Here is a 20,247-nt window from a genome sequence, read left to right as displayed (position 1 = left end):
TTCACCGCTAAAGGGAGAATGGGCGAAGAATAAATGTTATTCCTATTTACCTGTAAGGGGTAATGGGAGAATTATGTTATTTGATTTTATTATATCCAAAATCTTATATTCAATATATGACATATTTTCTATTCTTCTCAAGTATATTTTACTCAAAGTGTAATTAGCAAACAAACTATATAAAACTTCAAAACCTACATGTGAATATTTTATAAGAATAATTGAAGCACGCCCAAAAACACATGATGGGTATGGAGAGAAATGCCCAAAACTGATAATAATTTAGATCTCACAAAAGAAACCTCTGAAGAGTTAGTCAACTTCCATGTCTGTTGGACCATAAACTTGCTGCTGGAGGTCTTCCTGAGAAAGAGATCTAATCTGGGTGTGCCGCCATGTCTGATATAGTGAAAGAAGGATGGAGGAAATATCTAATCCAACTCCAAATCAACCCACTCAGGACCAAGGTAATCATAATAATGCTTCATTTCCATTTCATTCGGATCTTCTTCAACCTTAATGGGATCTATATATATATATATATTAATTCATCAGGCAATTACGGCTGGGTGTTTAATCGGATGTAGCGATATAATTGCTCAGAAGATTTCTGGAATCAAAAGACTCCAACTAAAAAGACTCATTCTTCTTATGGTACACTTCATCATCATTGATTTCATTCATAACCCAAAATCAAATCAATTGGTTTTTGTTTATCTTATGAATCTTTAATTAATAAACCCTTTTTGGTCATTTGTGGGACAGCTCTATGGTTTGGTCTATTCAGGACCTTTTGGCCATTTCTATCACAAGTTGATGGATTTGATTTTCAAAGGGAAGAAGGGTAACTCAACTGTTGTAAAGAAGGTGTCTCATTTTAATCTTATATTCCTCATGTTTTTCATTTTCTAACAGAGATATTGTATTGATCCCATTTGAATTTGATCTGAAATGTAATGTTTTCTTTTCTACATATGGGATCATCTTTTCTTTGATGTCTTCTCTATTCCAGATTGATGAGATTTCAAATTACCAAACAATGAGATTCTCATTTTGAAGTAATTTGCAGGTTTTGTTAGAACAATTAACTTCTTCTCCTTGGAACAATATACTGTTCATGACATACTTTGGCCTGATTGTTGAAGGTAACTAACTAACTAACTGTGAATCAGATATTGATTTATATAAACAGAAAAATAGTACAATTACGAGTTTTTGATCGTGTTGTTGTTCTTATAGGACGGTCTTGGGGACTGGTGAAGAACAAGGTTCGCAATGACTATCCATCAATTCAATTGACTGCCTGGAAGGTACTTACTTTTGTTGTTCTTTTTGCACAAGGGGCTTCAAAATGCAGAGAAACCATGAGATTTTTATGAAGTGATGTTTTTTGTACGCAGTTTTGGCCGATTGTTGGGTGGATCAATTATCAATACATGCCTTTACAGTTGCGAGTGCTGTTTCAGAGTGTTGTTGGTTCATGCTGGTATGCAAATTTCATTCCTCATTGCGTTTTGACAAATTCCACAACCTTAAAAAAGACATTTCTATAGCCTATACGCTCTAAAACTTTTATACCATAACATTTGATTCAATCTTAATCCAACTTAGTACAACACTTAATTGTCGGTTTTATCAAACACACCCTTGTTATATGGTTGATTTCAGGGCAATCTTTCTTAATTTGAGAGCAAGATCCATCACTGTCAAGAAGGCCTAGACTGGAGAAGAAATATTATCACATTACTCTAATTTCCTCTCCTTTTTTGTTTGTAAAAAAATAATTGATCTTCATGATCAAGCTAGGTTCCTTGGATTGTTGTACCTCTTTTCCATCTTTTTCTTTTGGTGTATGGAAAACACATTGCAGTTTAGATTGGGCTAAACTTTATGTGTCTATTTGTCTATAAGGGGAAGAATTAGTGAACAATAATAATGGTATTTGAAAACTTATTGAAGCCTAATTTCTATGTTTTGTTTTCTGGTTCTTTTCATAAACACATTTAATCTTATATTTTAAAAAGACAATTAGTTTATAAGTATTTACAAGACTGTAAATAATAAAATTAGTGAGTCTTGGAGAACTAAAAGATGGGGGGCAAACATGAACATGTAAAGATCAATTTATTAAATGTAAATAAATAAAATGTTTGGCCATTTCTTCATTTTTAAGATCGCGATTAAATAATAATAATAGTTAAGAGAACATGTTCGATTTTCACAAGTTAAAGTTATAAACGTTGAGTTTGTTAACTTTTTAAATTAAAATAATAATAATTTTCTCATTGGAATGGAGTCTTCTTCATCCAAATTCTAAACTTGATTAGGTGTAACCTAATTTCTTAAATGAACACATATTTTTACCCATTACAATAAGAGCAAAATGCTTGTAACCTGAGTTTCACCTTTGAAATAAACTAACACTTTACAATTGGTCATCAATATTGATAATCGATTTAGTGTGCAACTCGTAATAGTTGTTGAAATGATTTTTTTAAGACAATTGAGTCTTCAAAAAAAACACTTTATCAACTATGACGAATCGAATATATAATTACATGATCATAGGGTTCTATTGTCCTTGATTTCAATTTCAAATTAGTTTTGGTGTATTGATACATATGTGTATTTTATTGCCCAAGTTTTATAGATTCATATAATCCTTTTTTTTATTGTGAGTTAATTAGTTGTCAATTGTTTGTACAATTATGCAATAAAACATGGAAACAAATTTTAATTATATACTTTAGAAAACATATTACTATTTGATAGATCCATATTTTAAGAAGTTTTTTTAAAATATAATAAAAATGTGTGAAAAGATAATTAAGTATAAGTTATCCCAAATCCTTTAAAAGTTTTCTAGACTCAAAAATGTATAAAGCATCGTCACTATCGAATATATTGTGAAAGTTTAGCACGAAAATTTAACCTTACTTAGATAAAAAAACGTTTTTAATAAGAATTAAAATGATCATCTAAACTTTTTCATGAAGGAAACATTTAGTGTTTAGAAAATATTATTAAGATTACTAATTAAATAGATTCATAGATTAGACAACTCCTCCATACGACCTGTATATTTGATTTATTGATCTAATTAGATAGGATGATATTTACACTTAACTATATGTATATGAGAAAAATCTAATAACTAATTTTTTTTTTAGATATGATCATATAAATAAAATGTAACTAACCGAAAGATCACAATTCATATATATCCAATAAATTGATTATTGAACCATTTCTCTCATTCTTTTTCTAAAAGATAAATTTTAGCGAAGTTGAGAAATTAAATTTTCGCCTTTCGATGACATTTTTAACATCGGAGAGTGTCTTGTTTTTCTTTTTATCATTCAGATTTGAGTTCATGTTACATTTATTCGGTCCAGAATCTTGTTTAGCCGGATCGATTTTTTCGTCTCGAATTTTTATAGTTCGAATAATACTCTTAATCGTTGGTGAGTCATTTTCTTCTCGTACCCTCTAATTATGTTGGTGATCATTTCTTGAGTCTATGTTCGTCCCTCTTATGTTAGTGATCATTTCTTGAGTCCGTGTTCGTCCCTTTTTAGTAATAAAAGATACGAAATAATAAGATTTGCAGTTATTTTTCATTTTTCTAAAAAAAAGTTACTCGATTTGATCTTTCATATATGGATCTCTTACCTGTATACTCTTATAATTTGTATGATTTTTTTACTATTTATGTTATATATGTAACTGGTTCATTTTTATTTGGCTAGAATCTTTTTCGGCGTTGCTTAACAACACTCGACTAAGGATAATTTAAATGCAGCTCAATTTTTGAAAGAGATTTTTTCGACACTATTTCATTAATTCGTTCGACTTGCTCTATTTCAACAATTATCGTTCAAAAATTCAAATGAGTTTGTTTTTAAAAGAATTCTCAACAAATCACATAATTATTGTATATTTTCTACTTAAAATTTTATTTTTGTAAATTATTTATACAATTTGACATATATAGTTGATCAATTATTGATTTTGATTTGGTAAATATTATATTTTATTATTTATTAATTAATTTTTTATATGTAACTTTATTTAATTTGAGTGAGAATTAATTTTTTATAAAAAAATAAAAATAAAATTGAGCCTGACATAATAAATAAAATGTAACTAACCGAAGATCACAATTCATTTCTATATATATGTATTGTATACATTAATTAATTTCCTCTATTAATAGAGTATAATTGGTTAAATTATTACATAATAAATAAAAATGGAACTGATCAATATCTCACTTCATTTCTATATATGTAAATGTAAATGCAAATATTAATTAATTAATTAATAAATACTCATGCAAAAAGTAGTCCATCCAATCACTCTTCATCAATCCAACATAGTGACGAGGACTCCACCGCAGTGACATATCCAATTATTATAATATTTAACAAATATAATAAGTAATTTTTATTGATTTATAATACCAAATTATTATATTTCTGTAATTTAATTTAAAATATATAAAGTAAAAAATTGTATTTTTTTACAATGAGTATCTCAAATTTCAGAATTGTTGTATATAATATATATTTAAATAAACAATAATAATGATACACATAAACTATAAAATTTGTTATCATTTTTACTTCTTAAAATTGGTGAATTTTAAATGGGTTTAAGAAAAAAAAAATTATGAATGAAACTAGTATAAAAAATATGAATTTTAATATTTTTGAAAATAAATAATAAATAAGTAATTAAACTAAAAAAATAGTTGATAATGTCATATATTCAGTAATAAACTTTAATTCAGAAATGTATTTTTAAGGTAGGTTTGAATGAGTAAAATTAAAATTTTTATTTCGAATTTTTATTTTAATTTTATTAAAATTGACATTTAATTATAATTAAATTCAATTTTTTTATGTTTGGAAAAATTATAAAATTGTAATTTATTCTCAATTGTTATGTTTTTTAAAAAAGAATATAATAAAAATAATTTTAATATTTATTATTTATTTTATTAAAATATTAATTTAACACTCCTAATTAAAATAGTTCAAGTGTCCTAATTTTTTTAAATTTTATTTTAAAAAAAAAAAAATCAGTATAATAAATATATATATATATATATATAACCTACTAAATTAATATATATATATATGTTCGATATTTAAACATCTTAAATTAAAAATAATTATCGATTGTAAATTTTTTTGAAAAAATATAAAAAAAAATGAAATTACACTCCCGAACTAAAATAATAAATTTGAGAATTATAAAATTACACTAAATTAAATTTAATTTGAATTATAATTTTTAATATCAAATTTTTTATTAAACTTAAAAATTAAAATTAAAATTAGAATTCTCAGTTTCAATTTAATATCAATTTCAGAATTATAAACACGCATTTATTATTCTTTACAAGTGGATGGACGTGCAATTAATTAATTTATATATTTTTTTATATAATTTCATCAAATTAAATATTATTTTATTTTCTCTTTCATTTATTATATTATTCAATTTATTAACTAAAATATTAAAAAAATATAAATTTTATTTTATCATTATATATAAATATGTATCTTTATAAAAAAAAATATATATATATTTTCTTAAAATGAACATCAATATTCATAGTTTTTTAAATAACTTATATGTTATTTAAATAAGACACTACCTGACAATGCCTTAGTTTTTTATTGTCTCGATAGTACAAATAGCTTAATCTTTTTCCTTTGTAAACAAAATCATATCAGTTAACATAATTTAAAAAGTTGGAACTCATTTAAAAATTAATTTGACTTCACATGTTTTAAATGTAAATTGTATTTTTGATATTTTTTCTCTAAAATAATGACTTTTGTTAACTAAAATTTTGATTATATAATATTCTTAAAACAGTTAATTATTATATATATTATAAATTTATTAACATATTCTCTTATAAAAAGAAACTTAAATTGAAATTCTAACTCCAAAACTATATTTTAAAATGGGTCATATATCATCATAAAAGGGAAGTCTAGCCAAACATTTGGATATCATTATTATAATAAATTCAAGAATATCATAAACAAATTAAATTTTAAATCAGTCAAGTTAAGAAGTCTTATAAAACGTGTCATTTCTTATACAATGACATTTCAAAGCTTACCAATTACATTTGTCAAAAGATCAACCCAAAAGTTAACATTTTTTTGTGAAATAATAATGATAATGAATTATTCATTTGTTTGTTTGGGATAAATTGGCTAAAACTATAGAATTTGGTGCTACTAAATTTAAGGAGTTTAAAATTCAAAATCAAACTCATTGCAAGGTTTGTTGGAGGTTATTACATTAGAGGTAACACTCTTAAAGGCTTTTATTTTCATAAAGATTGTTTTTGGCATTGTGATAAGACGTCAGGTTCGACTCATAAAATAGTTTATTTGTTGGGAATGAATTCTTTTGAAAATGTTATCCTATGGATTCCTTTTCAAGAGTTATTCAAAATGATATAAAATAAACTATATTTGTTCTTGCCTAGAATCTCATAAATGGTGATAGTCAACCTTGGAATTAGGATGTTATTAGTCAATTTTTGTACGATTGTGGATGAAGATTAATCGCTAGCTTGAGACTCATAACTAGATGTCAATTTACAAGATGGAACAAGATAACGTTAGGTTAGGATGACTTGTTGCTATATGGGCTAGAAAAAGGCCAACCAAGATCTACAAATAGCATCAAACAAAATTTGATTTGTTAATGAGCATGTAATGAAAATCCTCGAAAAGATTGAAATAAAACATGAAAATGTAAAAAAATATGTGCGAATTGAGAAACATATACAATTCATAAAGATATTAACTATACCTGAAAAATTACCCATTAGTCACGCTAGTATAAATGATGATACACCCTACTAGCAGAAGCTGATTTTCATATTCTAAAGTTCTTCATGTGGTCACAACTTTTTGTGATTTTTCTTGTCTCATTCAAATATTGTTTATTTTGTATTAACTTTTGGGAATTCTAACATCTCACACAAATAATCATCAAAAATATTTAAAAGAGAAAGAGGTTGTATAAGTAACTATTTAAATTGAAAATAACTACTCATCTTAGTGAAATACATTAAATAAAAAGTAATTAACCATCCATGATTAACAAAACAACATTAATAACATGTCATGCATGCATTTAAAAGTCGATCATCATACAAGTCAAGAGTTCTTTCTTGTATATCTCTGTGGGGACCCCTTCAAAAAAAAAAATTAAAAAAAATGGACCCAATAAGAAGCTGCCATGTCATCACGAGCCTAGTTTGTTGCGTCACATCTGAATCCATCGAGCCAGCTGCGTGGGATTAACAACCCCAGCAACTTGGGTCTCTCCGCCCTTCAACAGCCTTGCCACGTCAGCATAGCTTTGTCGATTTTCACGCAGCTTCTGAGCCAAGCCGCGACTTGACAAAGGAACAGCTTCAGCACGAGCTGGGTCCCATTTCTGCCCGAGAAGAGTACCATTTGTTAAGAACTCATGAGCCATGTACCCGGCTAGGATCCGATTAGAACAATCACCCGACTCAACACCAACACCAGCTAATTTAGACCCGGATGGAGCCAACGGCTTGATCTGTAAAACAGATTCTCTTTCTTTACGCTTTCGTGAGGCATGATGAGGGTTCAAGAATCGGCGTGGGTCGTAATTCATCTTGGCCGTTCGTTCGCTCCCGATTTGAGACATATGCCACGTCGACAATCGATGACTAGGCTTCTTTGTTGTGTACCGTTTTGATGGAGGGCAAAATCGTCAAATAAAGCTCATCGATAACTGTGACAGGGACCCTAAACGGACATTTATGAAATTAAATAAATAAATACTGCTAGGTCAAGAAGTGGTGTCTAATCTGATAATAAAATATAACTCATAGGTCAAAAGAGTAAATTAATAATCAAAATTAGTATTCTAAACCGTCGGCTAATATAAAATATATAAAAAAAATGGACAAGAAGGGAAGAAAAAAATGAACTGAAAATGAATTATGACGCGGCGGTGAGGTTGCCGGATCTGGCGGCGATGGAAAGATTAAGGTTGCCGGAGAAGAAGAGGAGAGAGAAAATGAACATACCTAAGAGAGAGAAAGGGAAAATGGTTGATGTTTATAGATATGAAGTGAGAGAATAAGGATTTATATGAATCCTTAACTTAGTCATGCCCTTCTTCATTCTTAAAATTACGAAAATATCATTGTCTATCTTTATGTTTTTTTCTTATTTATATATCTTTATATATTTTCTCAGTCAAATATCCTTAAAATTTAATTATGTACTAAAAGTTTAAAATTAATAAACGCCAATAATTCAAATGAAAGGGTAAAGTTTTAATAAATAATTATTTTTAAAAATATATATATTTATTAATTTTATAAAATAAATATTTTAATATATAATTTTAATATTCAAAAATAATAAATATTTTTTAATTATAATAATTTAAAATTAAATATTTTTAATAATTAATTTATTTTATTTTTTTAATAAAATTAAACATTGTATATAAATATATATATTAAAATTTTAATCATATTTAAAGAGTTGAAAATAAATTATTTATAATATATATATATATATTGGATTTATTATTATTTTAAAAAAATATTAATTATTGTAGATATTAAAAATATCATAATTACTTTAAATATTAGTGAAATATATTAAATTTATTTACTTACTAAAAAAATATATTGAGTGAAAAAATAAAAAATATAAAAATAAAAAATAAATAAAATTATTATTATTTTTTCAAACCATCATCATTACATTACGATTCCATTTCCATTTTTCAAATTCTAGATATTAGTTATTTCTCTAAATTTATTTATTTATTAAAAATATTTTTAATAAATTACTCTCTTATTAAATAATTATTTTTAATAAATTACTCTCTTATTAAATAATTATTTTTATAATTTATATCGGTTAATTTAACGTAAAATAAATATTTTAATATTCAAAATAAATTTATTTAATTATCATAATATAAAATAAAACATTTTGAATCAATCATTTTATTTAAATTTTCATAAACAATTGTTATTTTAATATATATATATATATATATATTAAAAAAATAAAATATATTAAAAAAAAATTTATTAAAAGATTTCTAAATAAATTATTTTACAAAATATTTTATTCAAAATTATTATTGATTTTTAATAATTATAAATAAAATTATATATTTATATATTAGAATGGTTAAATTTATTAAAAATTTAAAAATATTTATTACTTATTTTATTAAAAGAAAATGATTGAATTAAAATTTCAAATATATTATAAAAAAAAATCATTTAAGTAAAATTTAGTTATACCACATAAAAAAAACTTAATTTGGGTTATAATATGATTTTTACTTATTAAAATAAATAATATTTTAATATTTTAATTAATTAATTAATTAAAATAAAATAAATATTAAAATAATGTATTTTTAGGTGAAATTATTTAATGATATTTTAATATTTAATTTAATGAATTGAGTGTAACAATTGGGAGGGATAATAACAGATTTTTTATTATTTATTATTATTCAAATAATATAAATCCATACAATGCCTATATATTGAGATATAATTTATTTTTCACTAATTAATAAAATTAAAAGTTTATATAAAACTTATATAATTATATATAACATTCATTCAATTTTTTAATATATATTTTAGACATGTTATTAGAGTTTTGTTTTCATTCACCAAATCATAGTATTATGTTTTCCTATCAATATTAATATTAATGCTTACTCTAGTAATTGCTCTCAAAATTTTATTATTATAATTTTTTTAATAATAATTATTTATCATTTTTTTATTGATTTCTTATTTTCTTTAGATATTATAGTCTTATAATTTATTTTCAGTTGTTTGATTGTAGAATTATATTTTATGAGATTTTACAAGGATAGATTTTCTTTTCAGTTATAAATTGGAAAAAGGGAATTCTTAAGTAAATATCTGGAGCGCTAGTAATGTTGAAAGTTATCAGAAAAATTAATAATTTGTATTATTATTAAGGTAGTACAATTAATGGGACAATATATAGATGTATTAACTTCCAGGAGCAGTAAGGAGTTAGAGGCAACAAAGCTATTGCATATGCGATTGGGGCATGCTGGTGAGAAATCTATGCAAACTTTTGTCAAGCAAGGATTGTTGAAACTTGAAAGGTACAAAAGTTTGTAAGTTAGATTTTTGTGAACATTGTATTCTGGGAAAATAAAGGCGAGTAAAATTTGGCACTACAATCCATAACACCAAGGGTATTTTGGATTATGTGCACTCAGATGTCTGGGGACCTGCCAAGACTCCTTCTCTTGGAGGTAGACATTATTTTGTTACTTTTATTGATAATTTTTCCAGAAGAGTATGTGTGTTTACTATGAAGAATAAAGATGAAGTGTTTGAGATTTTTCTTAAATGGAAAACTCAAGTTGAAGACGAGACAGGAAGAAAGATCAAAGTTCTACGGACTGATAACGGTGGAGAATACAAGAATGATCCATTCCATAAGTTATGCCAAGAGTGTGGCATAGTTCAACACTTCACAGTCAGAAAAACACCACAACATAATGGAGTATCGGAATGTATGAACAGGACATTGGTGGAGAAAGTTCGATGTATGTTGTCTAATGCTGGGTTAGACAGAAAATTTTGGGCATAAGCTGTGTCAAACGCTCAACATTTGGTAAATCGCCTACCATCATCTGCACTTGGTGGCAAGACTCCATTAGAGGTATGTTCTGGAAACCTGCAACTGATTATGATTCTTTGCATATTTTTGGTTCTACAATATATTATCATGTAGTTGAATCAAATTTGGATCTACGAGAAAAGTAGGCTCTTTTTATGGGATTTACTATATGAGTTAAAAAATATCGCCTCTGGTGTTTGGATGCAAAGAAAACCATTATCAGTAGAGATGTTACTTTTGATGATTATTCAATGTTGAATAAGGTAACACCAGACAAGATTAATTGTACTCCGCAACATGTGGAGTTTGAGTAGATAAAGATAAGCCCAACTATAAGTGACTCTCCGACGACAAACGGAGAGTTAAATGAGGAAGATGCTCTAACCCAAGAACCTTCAGAACAACGTGAATCAATTGCTGTAAACAGGCCAAGACGAGTTACTCACAAACCAGGTCAGTTTGTTGACATGGAGGCCTATGCACTTCTAGTAGTAGATGATGTTTCATCCACTTTTTCAGATGTCAGTCGAAGTACTGAAAATGGAAAAAGGAGTAGTGTTATGGAAAATGAGATGCAATCTATTCAAAAGAATGAGACATACAAGTTGATGCATCTACGAAAAGGGAAGAAGGCTATTGGTGATAAATGGATCTTTGCTAAGAAAGAAGGATTTTTCGAAAAATTTGATGTTCGTTACAAGGCAAAATTGGTAGTTAAAGACTACGCTCAGAAGGAGCTGATTATAATGAGGTACTTTCTCATGTTGTTAAACAGTCTTCAATTAGAATTTTGTTGGCCTTGGTAGCGCAGATGAATTTGGAGCTAGCTCAACCAGATGTGAAGACCGTAGACATACACGGTCATTTAAACGAGGAAATCTACATTTATCAACCAGATGGATTCAAAGTTGCTGATAAAGAAAATTAGGTTTTCAAGTTGAACAGATCATTGTACAGGTTGAAGCAATCGTCGAGACAATGGTACAAACGACTTGACAAGTTTATGATGGAGCACAAGTACACAAGAAGCAGATTCAGTTCATGTGTGTATTTGCGCAAATTGCAAGATGAGTCTTACATCTATCTACTCTTGTACGTTGATGATATGTTGATAGCATCAAAGAACCAATATGAAGTTGACAAATTGAAGACTCAATTGGGTAAAGAGTTCGAAATGAAAGACATGGAGAAAACCAAATCTAATTGTTTAAATTTGGTAAACATCTTCCGCATCTGAGTCGGCGCTGAAGAGCGCCAATTGGAAGCACTGAAGGTTTATTTTTTAATATTGAAGATTAATATTTGGATATTGTGCCAAAGTGGAGATTTGTTGTTTTTGGCACAATTAGAATCCCACATCGGAAGATGATGGGAGTGAAAGAAGTTTTTTAGTATATAAAAAAACTATATTCACAATTAGTATAAATCTCAAATCGGAAGATGATGGGAGTTGGGGAAGTTTCTTAGTGTATAAAAGAAACTCTCCCCCTCTTTGGTTTATAACACCAATATTTGTATCTCTTCTTCCTTATTAATTGATAGCCTTAGTGCTCGGAGAAGTAGGCAATATTTTGGCCGAACTCCGTTATCAAATTTTGTTAGTGTGTTCTTTCTTTTGTTTTCTTCTTTTGTGTTTCTGTCAGGGTTTTTCCCAACAAGACCTACATATGTGGGTTATCATTCCAATTACTTTTTGATGGACTATCTGATTGAAGAGAAATCGTCGAACTTTCAATGATCATAGTCGTCTGATGCGTATAAATCATAATTTTATTATTATGACGCTTTTTAAATTCCTTTAGGAATGACAATAGAGTATATGTTAGGGGTTTAATCGTTTTCTCGGGGATTTACAAGCTCGATAACTTATTTAGTAAAATGTTTTTTTTTTTCTTTTTTGTGTAATATTTTGTCGTTTTGTTTAAACGATTTTTTCATTTTTAATATACATAAACATTCCAAAAAAAAAAAAAAAAAGTTATGCTAATCAAATGTGTGCGTATTGTATAAGCTTCTAATCAGCTGTGTTTTGAGTCGAATTATCATAATGAAAAATTTGTCCTAAATTGTACATTAATATTTTTAATGAGTTGTTATCAATTATTTTTTGCAAATTTCTCAAAACGGATGGAAACAGTGAACTTTTACAAAAAAATGAAAATAAGAAACAAGATACACATAAATATGAGATGATGATAATCATCGACCTAGTTGGTTTTCATAACATGGATGAACATTTGTGGTTTCGTTGAGGTTAGGTAATAAATGTAAAGAAAGGTATTCCATCTTTAGATCTCATTGTTTAACAAAGAATTAATGACTAAATAAAGTTGGCACTTTTATCATATAAATGATATTATATGCTCTAATCAGATCCAAATATGGAACAAAATTGTGTGACCGGTTCATTAAATGATGTTAATTAGAGTATGGAAAGGCATCTATGGCTATTCTATATTCAGTTATTTGAAAGATGAATGGTACAACAAAATATTTTTATTCAAATATTAGGTTAAAACGAAGAATATCAAAGGAAATATGAAGCGAAATGCACAACCTCATAAAAGAACATTTAGGACAAAAAAATAACACGAAATATTATAGTTTTGGGCAATGATAGGATAGAGCATTCAAAATATATAAACAAAAATTGTGATCCCATTTAAGATATCTTTTTATATAAATTGTTGAGTAGAAATTTTTTTATCTAATCTTTTATATAATTTGTATGTTATATTAAAAACACATTAATTTTGTTTTTAAATTAATTAAAATAATTTAGTATATTTGATTAAATGTTTAAATATAACTTTGTAAAGCTCAAGGGCACAATTTACACACATTATAATTCACTCTCAATGTAATGAATTATGCCCAAACAAAATATTGGAATTTTGCAAAATAGGGATGGGTGTTAGAATATGTTTTTTTCATAGAAAAAAAAAATGAAAGATAAAAAAATTCTTATTCAACATTTTTTTTAATCATATTCTGTTTTGGTCATATGAGTTTAGAAAACATAAAGAATATTTGAAAATAAGACTTGATCTGCACCATTAGATTACAAGTGTCATTTTATTGACATTATCGGAAATAAGATATTTAATACTAATTGTAATGATATATGAAATTTTATGTTTTCAATAACTATTTTTTTTAACACATCTTATAATTTTTTATTATTTATATATTATGTAAATTTTAAATATATATTATAATTGAATTGGAGAACTTAAGATAAAGAGAGAGGAATTGAGGTTCTAACTTGAAACTTGTGCCAAAATAAATAATATAATTGAATTTGAAAACATAAAGATAAAAAAGTTCTTACTCCATTTATTTAATCATCTAGTCAGAAGTTGTTGTTTGAGTTATTTTGAATTTTAGGTTTAAAAAAAATGTGTTAAATGAAAATTTATATAATATTTGTATTTTTAATTATTATAATATTTTTTATTTAAATTTTATAAAATTCTCATATTTTGATATATTAATATTTTTATTAATAAATTGATTAATTAGATGATTGGAAATAAATAAAATGTGATAGGTGAGTTTCTGATAAAAAATAAAAAAAAATAAAAAAATAAAAGATCAATCTAGCTTCTAAGTTTAAGAATTGAGTATTAATATATGAGGCTAAATATTGGGTTTAATTATGTTAAGGAAACAAATACAATTAAATTATTGGAAAACATAAAATTTAATTTATATCTACTCATATGTATTTATATAGCAATATTATCTAAAAGTAATTTTATTTAAAATTATAACATTTATTTATCAATTATAATTAGTAATAAACTTAACTCAATTATTAAAGTGGACAACAAACTTATTCCACATATTTCAACAATTGCAAAGAATAGATGTAACATACATTAAAGATATAGATGAAAAATGTGAGTGGCTTGACCTAATAGAGGAAAAAAATAAAAAGTATACTCTCCCTTTCTCCCTTCCATATTTTCTGCCCCTATTGGCCTTGTATTATTTCTTTACATCTTAATATTTCATTAAAGAAAATAATTTGATTTTTTTCCATAACTTGATTAAGTTTAATATTTATTTAGATGAATTGAATTAATAGTTGAATTATGAAATGTTTGGTATTTTATTTTTTTTAAAAATGTTTATTTAATATTATATATATATATATATATATGACAGTAGGTTAAGCATAACGACAAAAGTAAAACGTTAGTATTAATGTTTGTTCGATTTTGATATGTTTGAACTTTTGGGGTCAAATTATGATTGTTAATGATTTTTAAGGTCTTTTAACGGCAAAAAGAGGTGGATATCCTTAATTTCATTGTGAGCTTCTGAATTTGAGTCTGTTAGACGATAAGTTCTGCGCCTAATTAAAGTGATTAAGTGTATTTGCAAGCTATTTGTTTAATTTTATGACTTATTTTTTTTCAAAAAAAAGTTGTTAAAAAATAAAAGAAAATTGATGGCAGATTTGTAATTATAAGTAATTTGTAGAGAGAATAATATCATGTAGTTTAGGATGCTCTAAGCACCCGTGGATGAGAGATTATTACTACCACAGAATTTCATCAATTTCCTCAAAAGGGTCTTCCAATTATTCCAAATCCCAATAAAAACTTGGAATTTATATTCCATTTTTATTTTGGCATTTAAGAATTTATATATTAATAGTTCAATTTTGTTGTTAATCCTTTCAAGTCTCTTTCAACTAAGGGTTTACTTAGAATTTGTGATAAAGATCAGGATGATCTTATTTTTAAAAAGAATTTTAATTTCATTCTATGATTATGTTGTGTATGATCAATCTTCACTATAAACAACCATTTAAAATGAATCACAACCGAAGAATATATAAATCGATCAGTAATGACAATATTTCAACAATAAGGCTATGAAATTTTTTACATCTACCATCATCAATAAAGAATCCTAGGTATTATGATAAAGACTCAAACATCATACAAATAAACCCCTTAAAATACTCAAATTGACCCATAAACTTTTAGAAGATGTAGTCAAATTTAAAGATTTGGAAAGGAAAAGTATTTTTTCCATAAATTCTAAAATTGAGATTAATACAAAAACAGACACAAATAATTGAAAAATAATGAAAGTAGCCTAATTATTAGAAAGATAAAATTAAAAATTATATACAGACTTAAACGTTTTCTTTCTCTTTTATGAAAAATAAATTAAAGTTAGTTGTGGACAAAATATAATACAAGAAACTAAAATTAATAAAGTCAAGAAAATCGAAACTAATGAGCCGATCCTGCCAAACATGCAATGAGATCCCATTTTCTCAAAATACATACTTGAAGTAAATGTTATGGAAAAGAATGAATAAATCACAAAGTTTACCGGGCTAGAATGAGAATAGTATCAAGCCAACAAAGAAAAGAAATTTGTTAATTATCGCTATTTTCCTTTAGTGACGAAAAATCACTAACAAGTTGGGGTTATGGCCCGAGTAACCTTATATAGAGATCCGCCCTTATCAACATATCAAGTTGAGAGGTGAATCTTTTGATAAAAAAATATTGTTTGTGCAAGTTGAGAGGTGAATCTTTTGATAAAAAAATATTGTTTGTGTATGAAAAATTATTTATCTTGAGATTGATAGATAAGATAAAAGGATAATATATATAGGATACGTTTGGTTGGTGGTAAAAGGGGTACTACACTATTGTATAGTATAAATTATATCAATAGTATTTTAATATTGTGTTTTTTACATTTTTACCATTGATATAAATTTATACCCCTATATAATTTGTACCTCATATTTGGTATAAAATAGTAACTAGTCCCCCTTAGGTACAACACTATTCTTATATCATTTAATTTTTAATTTCTCATTATACTTTTTATTAATACTATATTATTATATAATATATTTAATATATTTTTTTAATTTTAATATTATTATTATTATTATATATAATCATTTTTAATATTGATATTTTTTAAATAATTCAATATTTTAATTAAAAAATATTTATTTATTTGTATAACGATAATTTTATTAATTATTATTTTTTATATTTACTTATATTATAAATAATATTTTTATTTTATTACAATTATTAATAATATTTAAATTAAATAAACATAATTTATCGTTTATATTATAATTAATTTTTTATATGTTAATTAAATTTACATTAATTATTAAATAATAGTTCAATAATTTATAATAATAAACAATATTATTTATAATATAAATAAATAATAATAATAATTAACATTTTAAATTAATATTTATACAACTTATACTACATTCTTAGACTATATACCAAACACAAAATTATAAACCATATACAACTTATACCATTTCTTATAATTCATACCAAACATCAATAACTTATATAATTTATACTATCTTATATTATTTATACATCGTTACAATTTATACATTTATACAACTTATACCCTATATAATTTGTACCATGTACCAAACGCTACCATAATATATTAGTTCTAATATTAATTGACTCCAACATAAGAATGCTCATAGTAATTTGTAGGCGCAAGACATAATCATAGTTAATCAATATTCAAAATTATCTTTTACCACACGTCTTTAATAAAAACACAATTTGATATCACAAATCGAAGAGAAATGTACAAACACTTACTAATTACCAAAAAAAATTGTAAGAGTGGACTCAACACAAAAGAAAAATGGTGACACTCAAGAATAAAATATCTAGAGAGAGGTCCATCACGATCTATAGGGTTAGTTATACTATTCGGAATGTATGCAACTATTTTAACTTATCGTCTACCTCTTCACTTTCATTCTCTTTTTCTCGAGACAAAAAAAAATTCTGAAAGAACTATTTGTTCCTCCATCTTAATCTATGGTTCCCCAAGCATCAAACATGTATCAAATTTCATGGCCTTTCTAGTGGCCAATTGTCGAAATAGACCTATGGTTGAAAGTTTAATAAACCAAATGACCCATTTTTTAGTGCATAATATATATGTACGGATTTAATAAATTCTTATACTTTGTGATCACAAAAGATCCTAGTAAACCTTTGTACTAGGGGCATCAAACTTTTACTTTTCACAAAACAAAGATAAAACCTTTGAGAAGCTTTGTCCTTATATGGAACAACATCCTTTTGAAGCAGATTAAGATTGTTATATGTAAAACAAAAAAAGTGAGTGATAATCTAGCTAGTTGATTAGAAAAGATGAAGTTGGCGATAACTATTATTAAATCCGGTCTGAAAATGACTAGGATTCGATCACGATCACATTAATTTAAAAAGATTGAGGATAAAAGATATTATACCCTTTGGGATTGAGAGTTGAAATCTTTTAACTTCTCGGGTTAATATAATAAATTTGATTAGTATATAATTTAATAATTTATACCTTAATACTATAAGAAGAAAAAAAAAGATAAGAAAGAAATGGCATCTGAAAGATGGATGTTAATGTTTGTGGATGTATTGGATGCTGTGATGTGTGTGACAGAAATTTATTTTATTTTATTATATTTTATTTTCAAATTGAGAACACTTATGCTTTTTGAGATGGACCATATTCAGGGTTGCTTTTGTAGCCTTTATTTGAGTACTACCAAAGTGGCTATAACTTAAACTTCATTATGGGTCCCGTTTGGATGGAAAATATATGTCAAGTCACAATATAAATCCTTGCTACAACTATAAAGGGGTTTTGGAAACACCATTTTCCAATTGGTATGATTTCTCACTTGTGTCATCCACAAGTGTACTTCTGTTTTTTTTTAGTTATGTGAAAAGAAAAAGAATAGAGAAATGGTTACAATGTAGACATAATATGAAATAATTTCAGTGACTCTCAAATATTTGGCGATCTGATGGTGACTATATAAATTTTTTTTCGAAAAGAGAAAAAATTGGAATCTCACTTATTTGATTCAATTAAGGTACATAAATTTTTATTTTGTTTAAAAATGTACACATTTATCACTTTATCACACACACATATATTATTGCTAATTATTAGTATTGGGGAATAGGTGTGTAAAGTATATAAAAAATCAAATTTAGATAAGTTTACCATGTTCTTATTGAAGTGAGGAGTTTTTGTATTGTTTGTGATGGTGTAGAGAGTTGAAAAAGTATTAAAATGTTAGAAAGGTCCTATTTATAATATTCAAATTAAGAAATAAATTTAAAATCATTACTTTTAAAAATTAATACAATTAGTTAAATATATATAATTTAAATTTAAATATTTTTTAATGTTTTGTTTTTCAGTTATTTAATTGATTTATTTTTAATTTTAGTTTTTCTATTTTAAAAATAATATAATTACTTTTTTAAACAATAATATTAATTATTATTTTTATTTTATAATTATAATATACTGTTTTGTGTAAAAAAGATATAAATATAATAATATTATAAATTAAAATAAGAAATATTTATCTATTATTTAAAATATAATACTAAATAAATAAATTATTTTTTTTTATGTTAATTTTGAATATATATATATATATATATATATATATATATATATATATATATATATATATATATATATATATATAGTTATATATATATATATATAGTTATATGAATAATTAATATTATATATATATATATATATATATATATATATATATATATATATATATATATATAAAAAGAGTAATATGCATAAAAATAAATTCATAAAATATAATAAATATTTAATATATATATTCAAACATCTTTTAAATAGTTAATAAATATTTATTATTTTAATTTATAATATTATGTTATTAAATAAAAATAATAATTGATGTTATTATTGAAAATAATTATTGAATAAAAAGGTTAAAATTAAAAATTGATAAAACAAAATAAAAAATATTTAAGTTAAAAAAACTTAAAATTATATTTAAGTAATAATATTAAATTTAAAATGGGTGAGTCCATATATTTAATACTTATTTATATATATATATTAGAATGAAACATTATATATTTTAAAGAGAATATCAGAACAAAAAAAATAATAATAATTATGCAATTTGCCTGCAATAAAGTGATCCTATTTTGAATCTCAAGTTAATTAATTTAGTCTCTCTTTAATCACTTATGAGTTTTGGGCGTGTTTTTAATTGTTTCATAATTATGTTCTTTCTTGTTTGTACTCTTTGTTTTACCTAATTTTCAAACGTCTCTATATAAAATAAAATAATCTGAAATCAAATTTATTGAAAATTCGTTCCACATTTACAAATGTACACTTTTGCTGACATTATTTGGGAAATTGGACGAAATGACCCTAAAGAAAGGGCTATTTGCCTCCGTGGTCACCAGATAATTGAAATTGATCTGATGACCACTTTATTTTTTTTGGACAAAAATACCCTTTTCGCGTAACGCGAAGGGACTTCACGTTTCGCGAAGAGAGTTTTTTTTATATAAATACTTAAAATTTTTCATTTCGGCATTTTCTTTCTCTCACTTCTCTCTCTTCTCTCTTCCTTCTCTTTCCTCTCTTCTCTTGACGGCGGTGGCACGGCGTCGGCACG

General features: G+C 25.2%; 2 protein-coding genes across 3 annotated transcripts; one reads left to right on the top strand and one right to left on the bottom strand.

Annotated features, from left to right (window-relative positions):
• The first annotated feature begins 252 nt into the window (after positions 1-252).
• On the top strand, positions 253-1,967 carry LOC124940092 (peroxisomal membrane protein PMP22). Its single transcript, XM_047480573.1, has 7 exons — positions 253-467; positions 556-654; positions 766-867; positions 1,070-1,145; positions 1,240-1,310; positions 1,401-1,486; positions 1,669-1,967. Exons 1-7 carry the CDS (start codon positions 396-398, stop codon positions 1,718-1,720), a joined length of 558 nt encoding a protein of 185 aa, XP_047336529.1. The 5' UTR covers positions 253-395; the 3' UTR covers positions 1,721-1,967.
• A 5,167-nt stretch (positions 1,968-7,134) lies between these two features.
• On the bottom strand, positions 7,135-8,129 carry LOC124940263. Of its 2 annotated transcripts, none has more exons than XM_047480762.1 (2): positions 8,105-8,129; positions 7,135-7,820 (listed from the first exon to the last, which is right to left on the bottom strand). In XM_047480762.1, the coding sequence occupies exon 2, from the start codon at positions 7,717-7,719 to the stop codon at positions 7,306-7,308; it is 414 nt and encodes a 137-aa protein (XP_047336718.1). In that variant the 5' UTR covers positions 7,720-7,820; positions 8,105-8,129; the 3' UTR covers positions 7,135-7,305. The 2 variants fall into 2 exon arrangements, with proteins under 2 accessions (XP_047336718.1, XP_047336719.1); XM_047480763.1 differs by having other exon boundaries at positions 8,006-8,126.
• Between the last annotated feature and the right edge of the window lie 12,118 nt (positions 8,130-20,247).

This window comes from Impatiens glandulifera, chromosome 5 (assembly GCF_907164915.1).
Source record: "Impatiens glandulifera chromosome 5, dImpGla2.1, whole genome shotgun sequence".
Taxonomy (NCBI): Eukaryota; Viridiplantae; Streptophyta; class Magnoliopsida; order Ericales; family Balsaminaceae; genus Impatiens; species Impatiens glandulifera.
The sequence above is the reverse complement of the archived record's forward strand: the minus strand, read 5'-3'. Positions and strand labels throughout refer to the sequence as shown.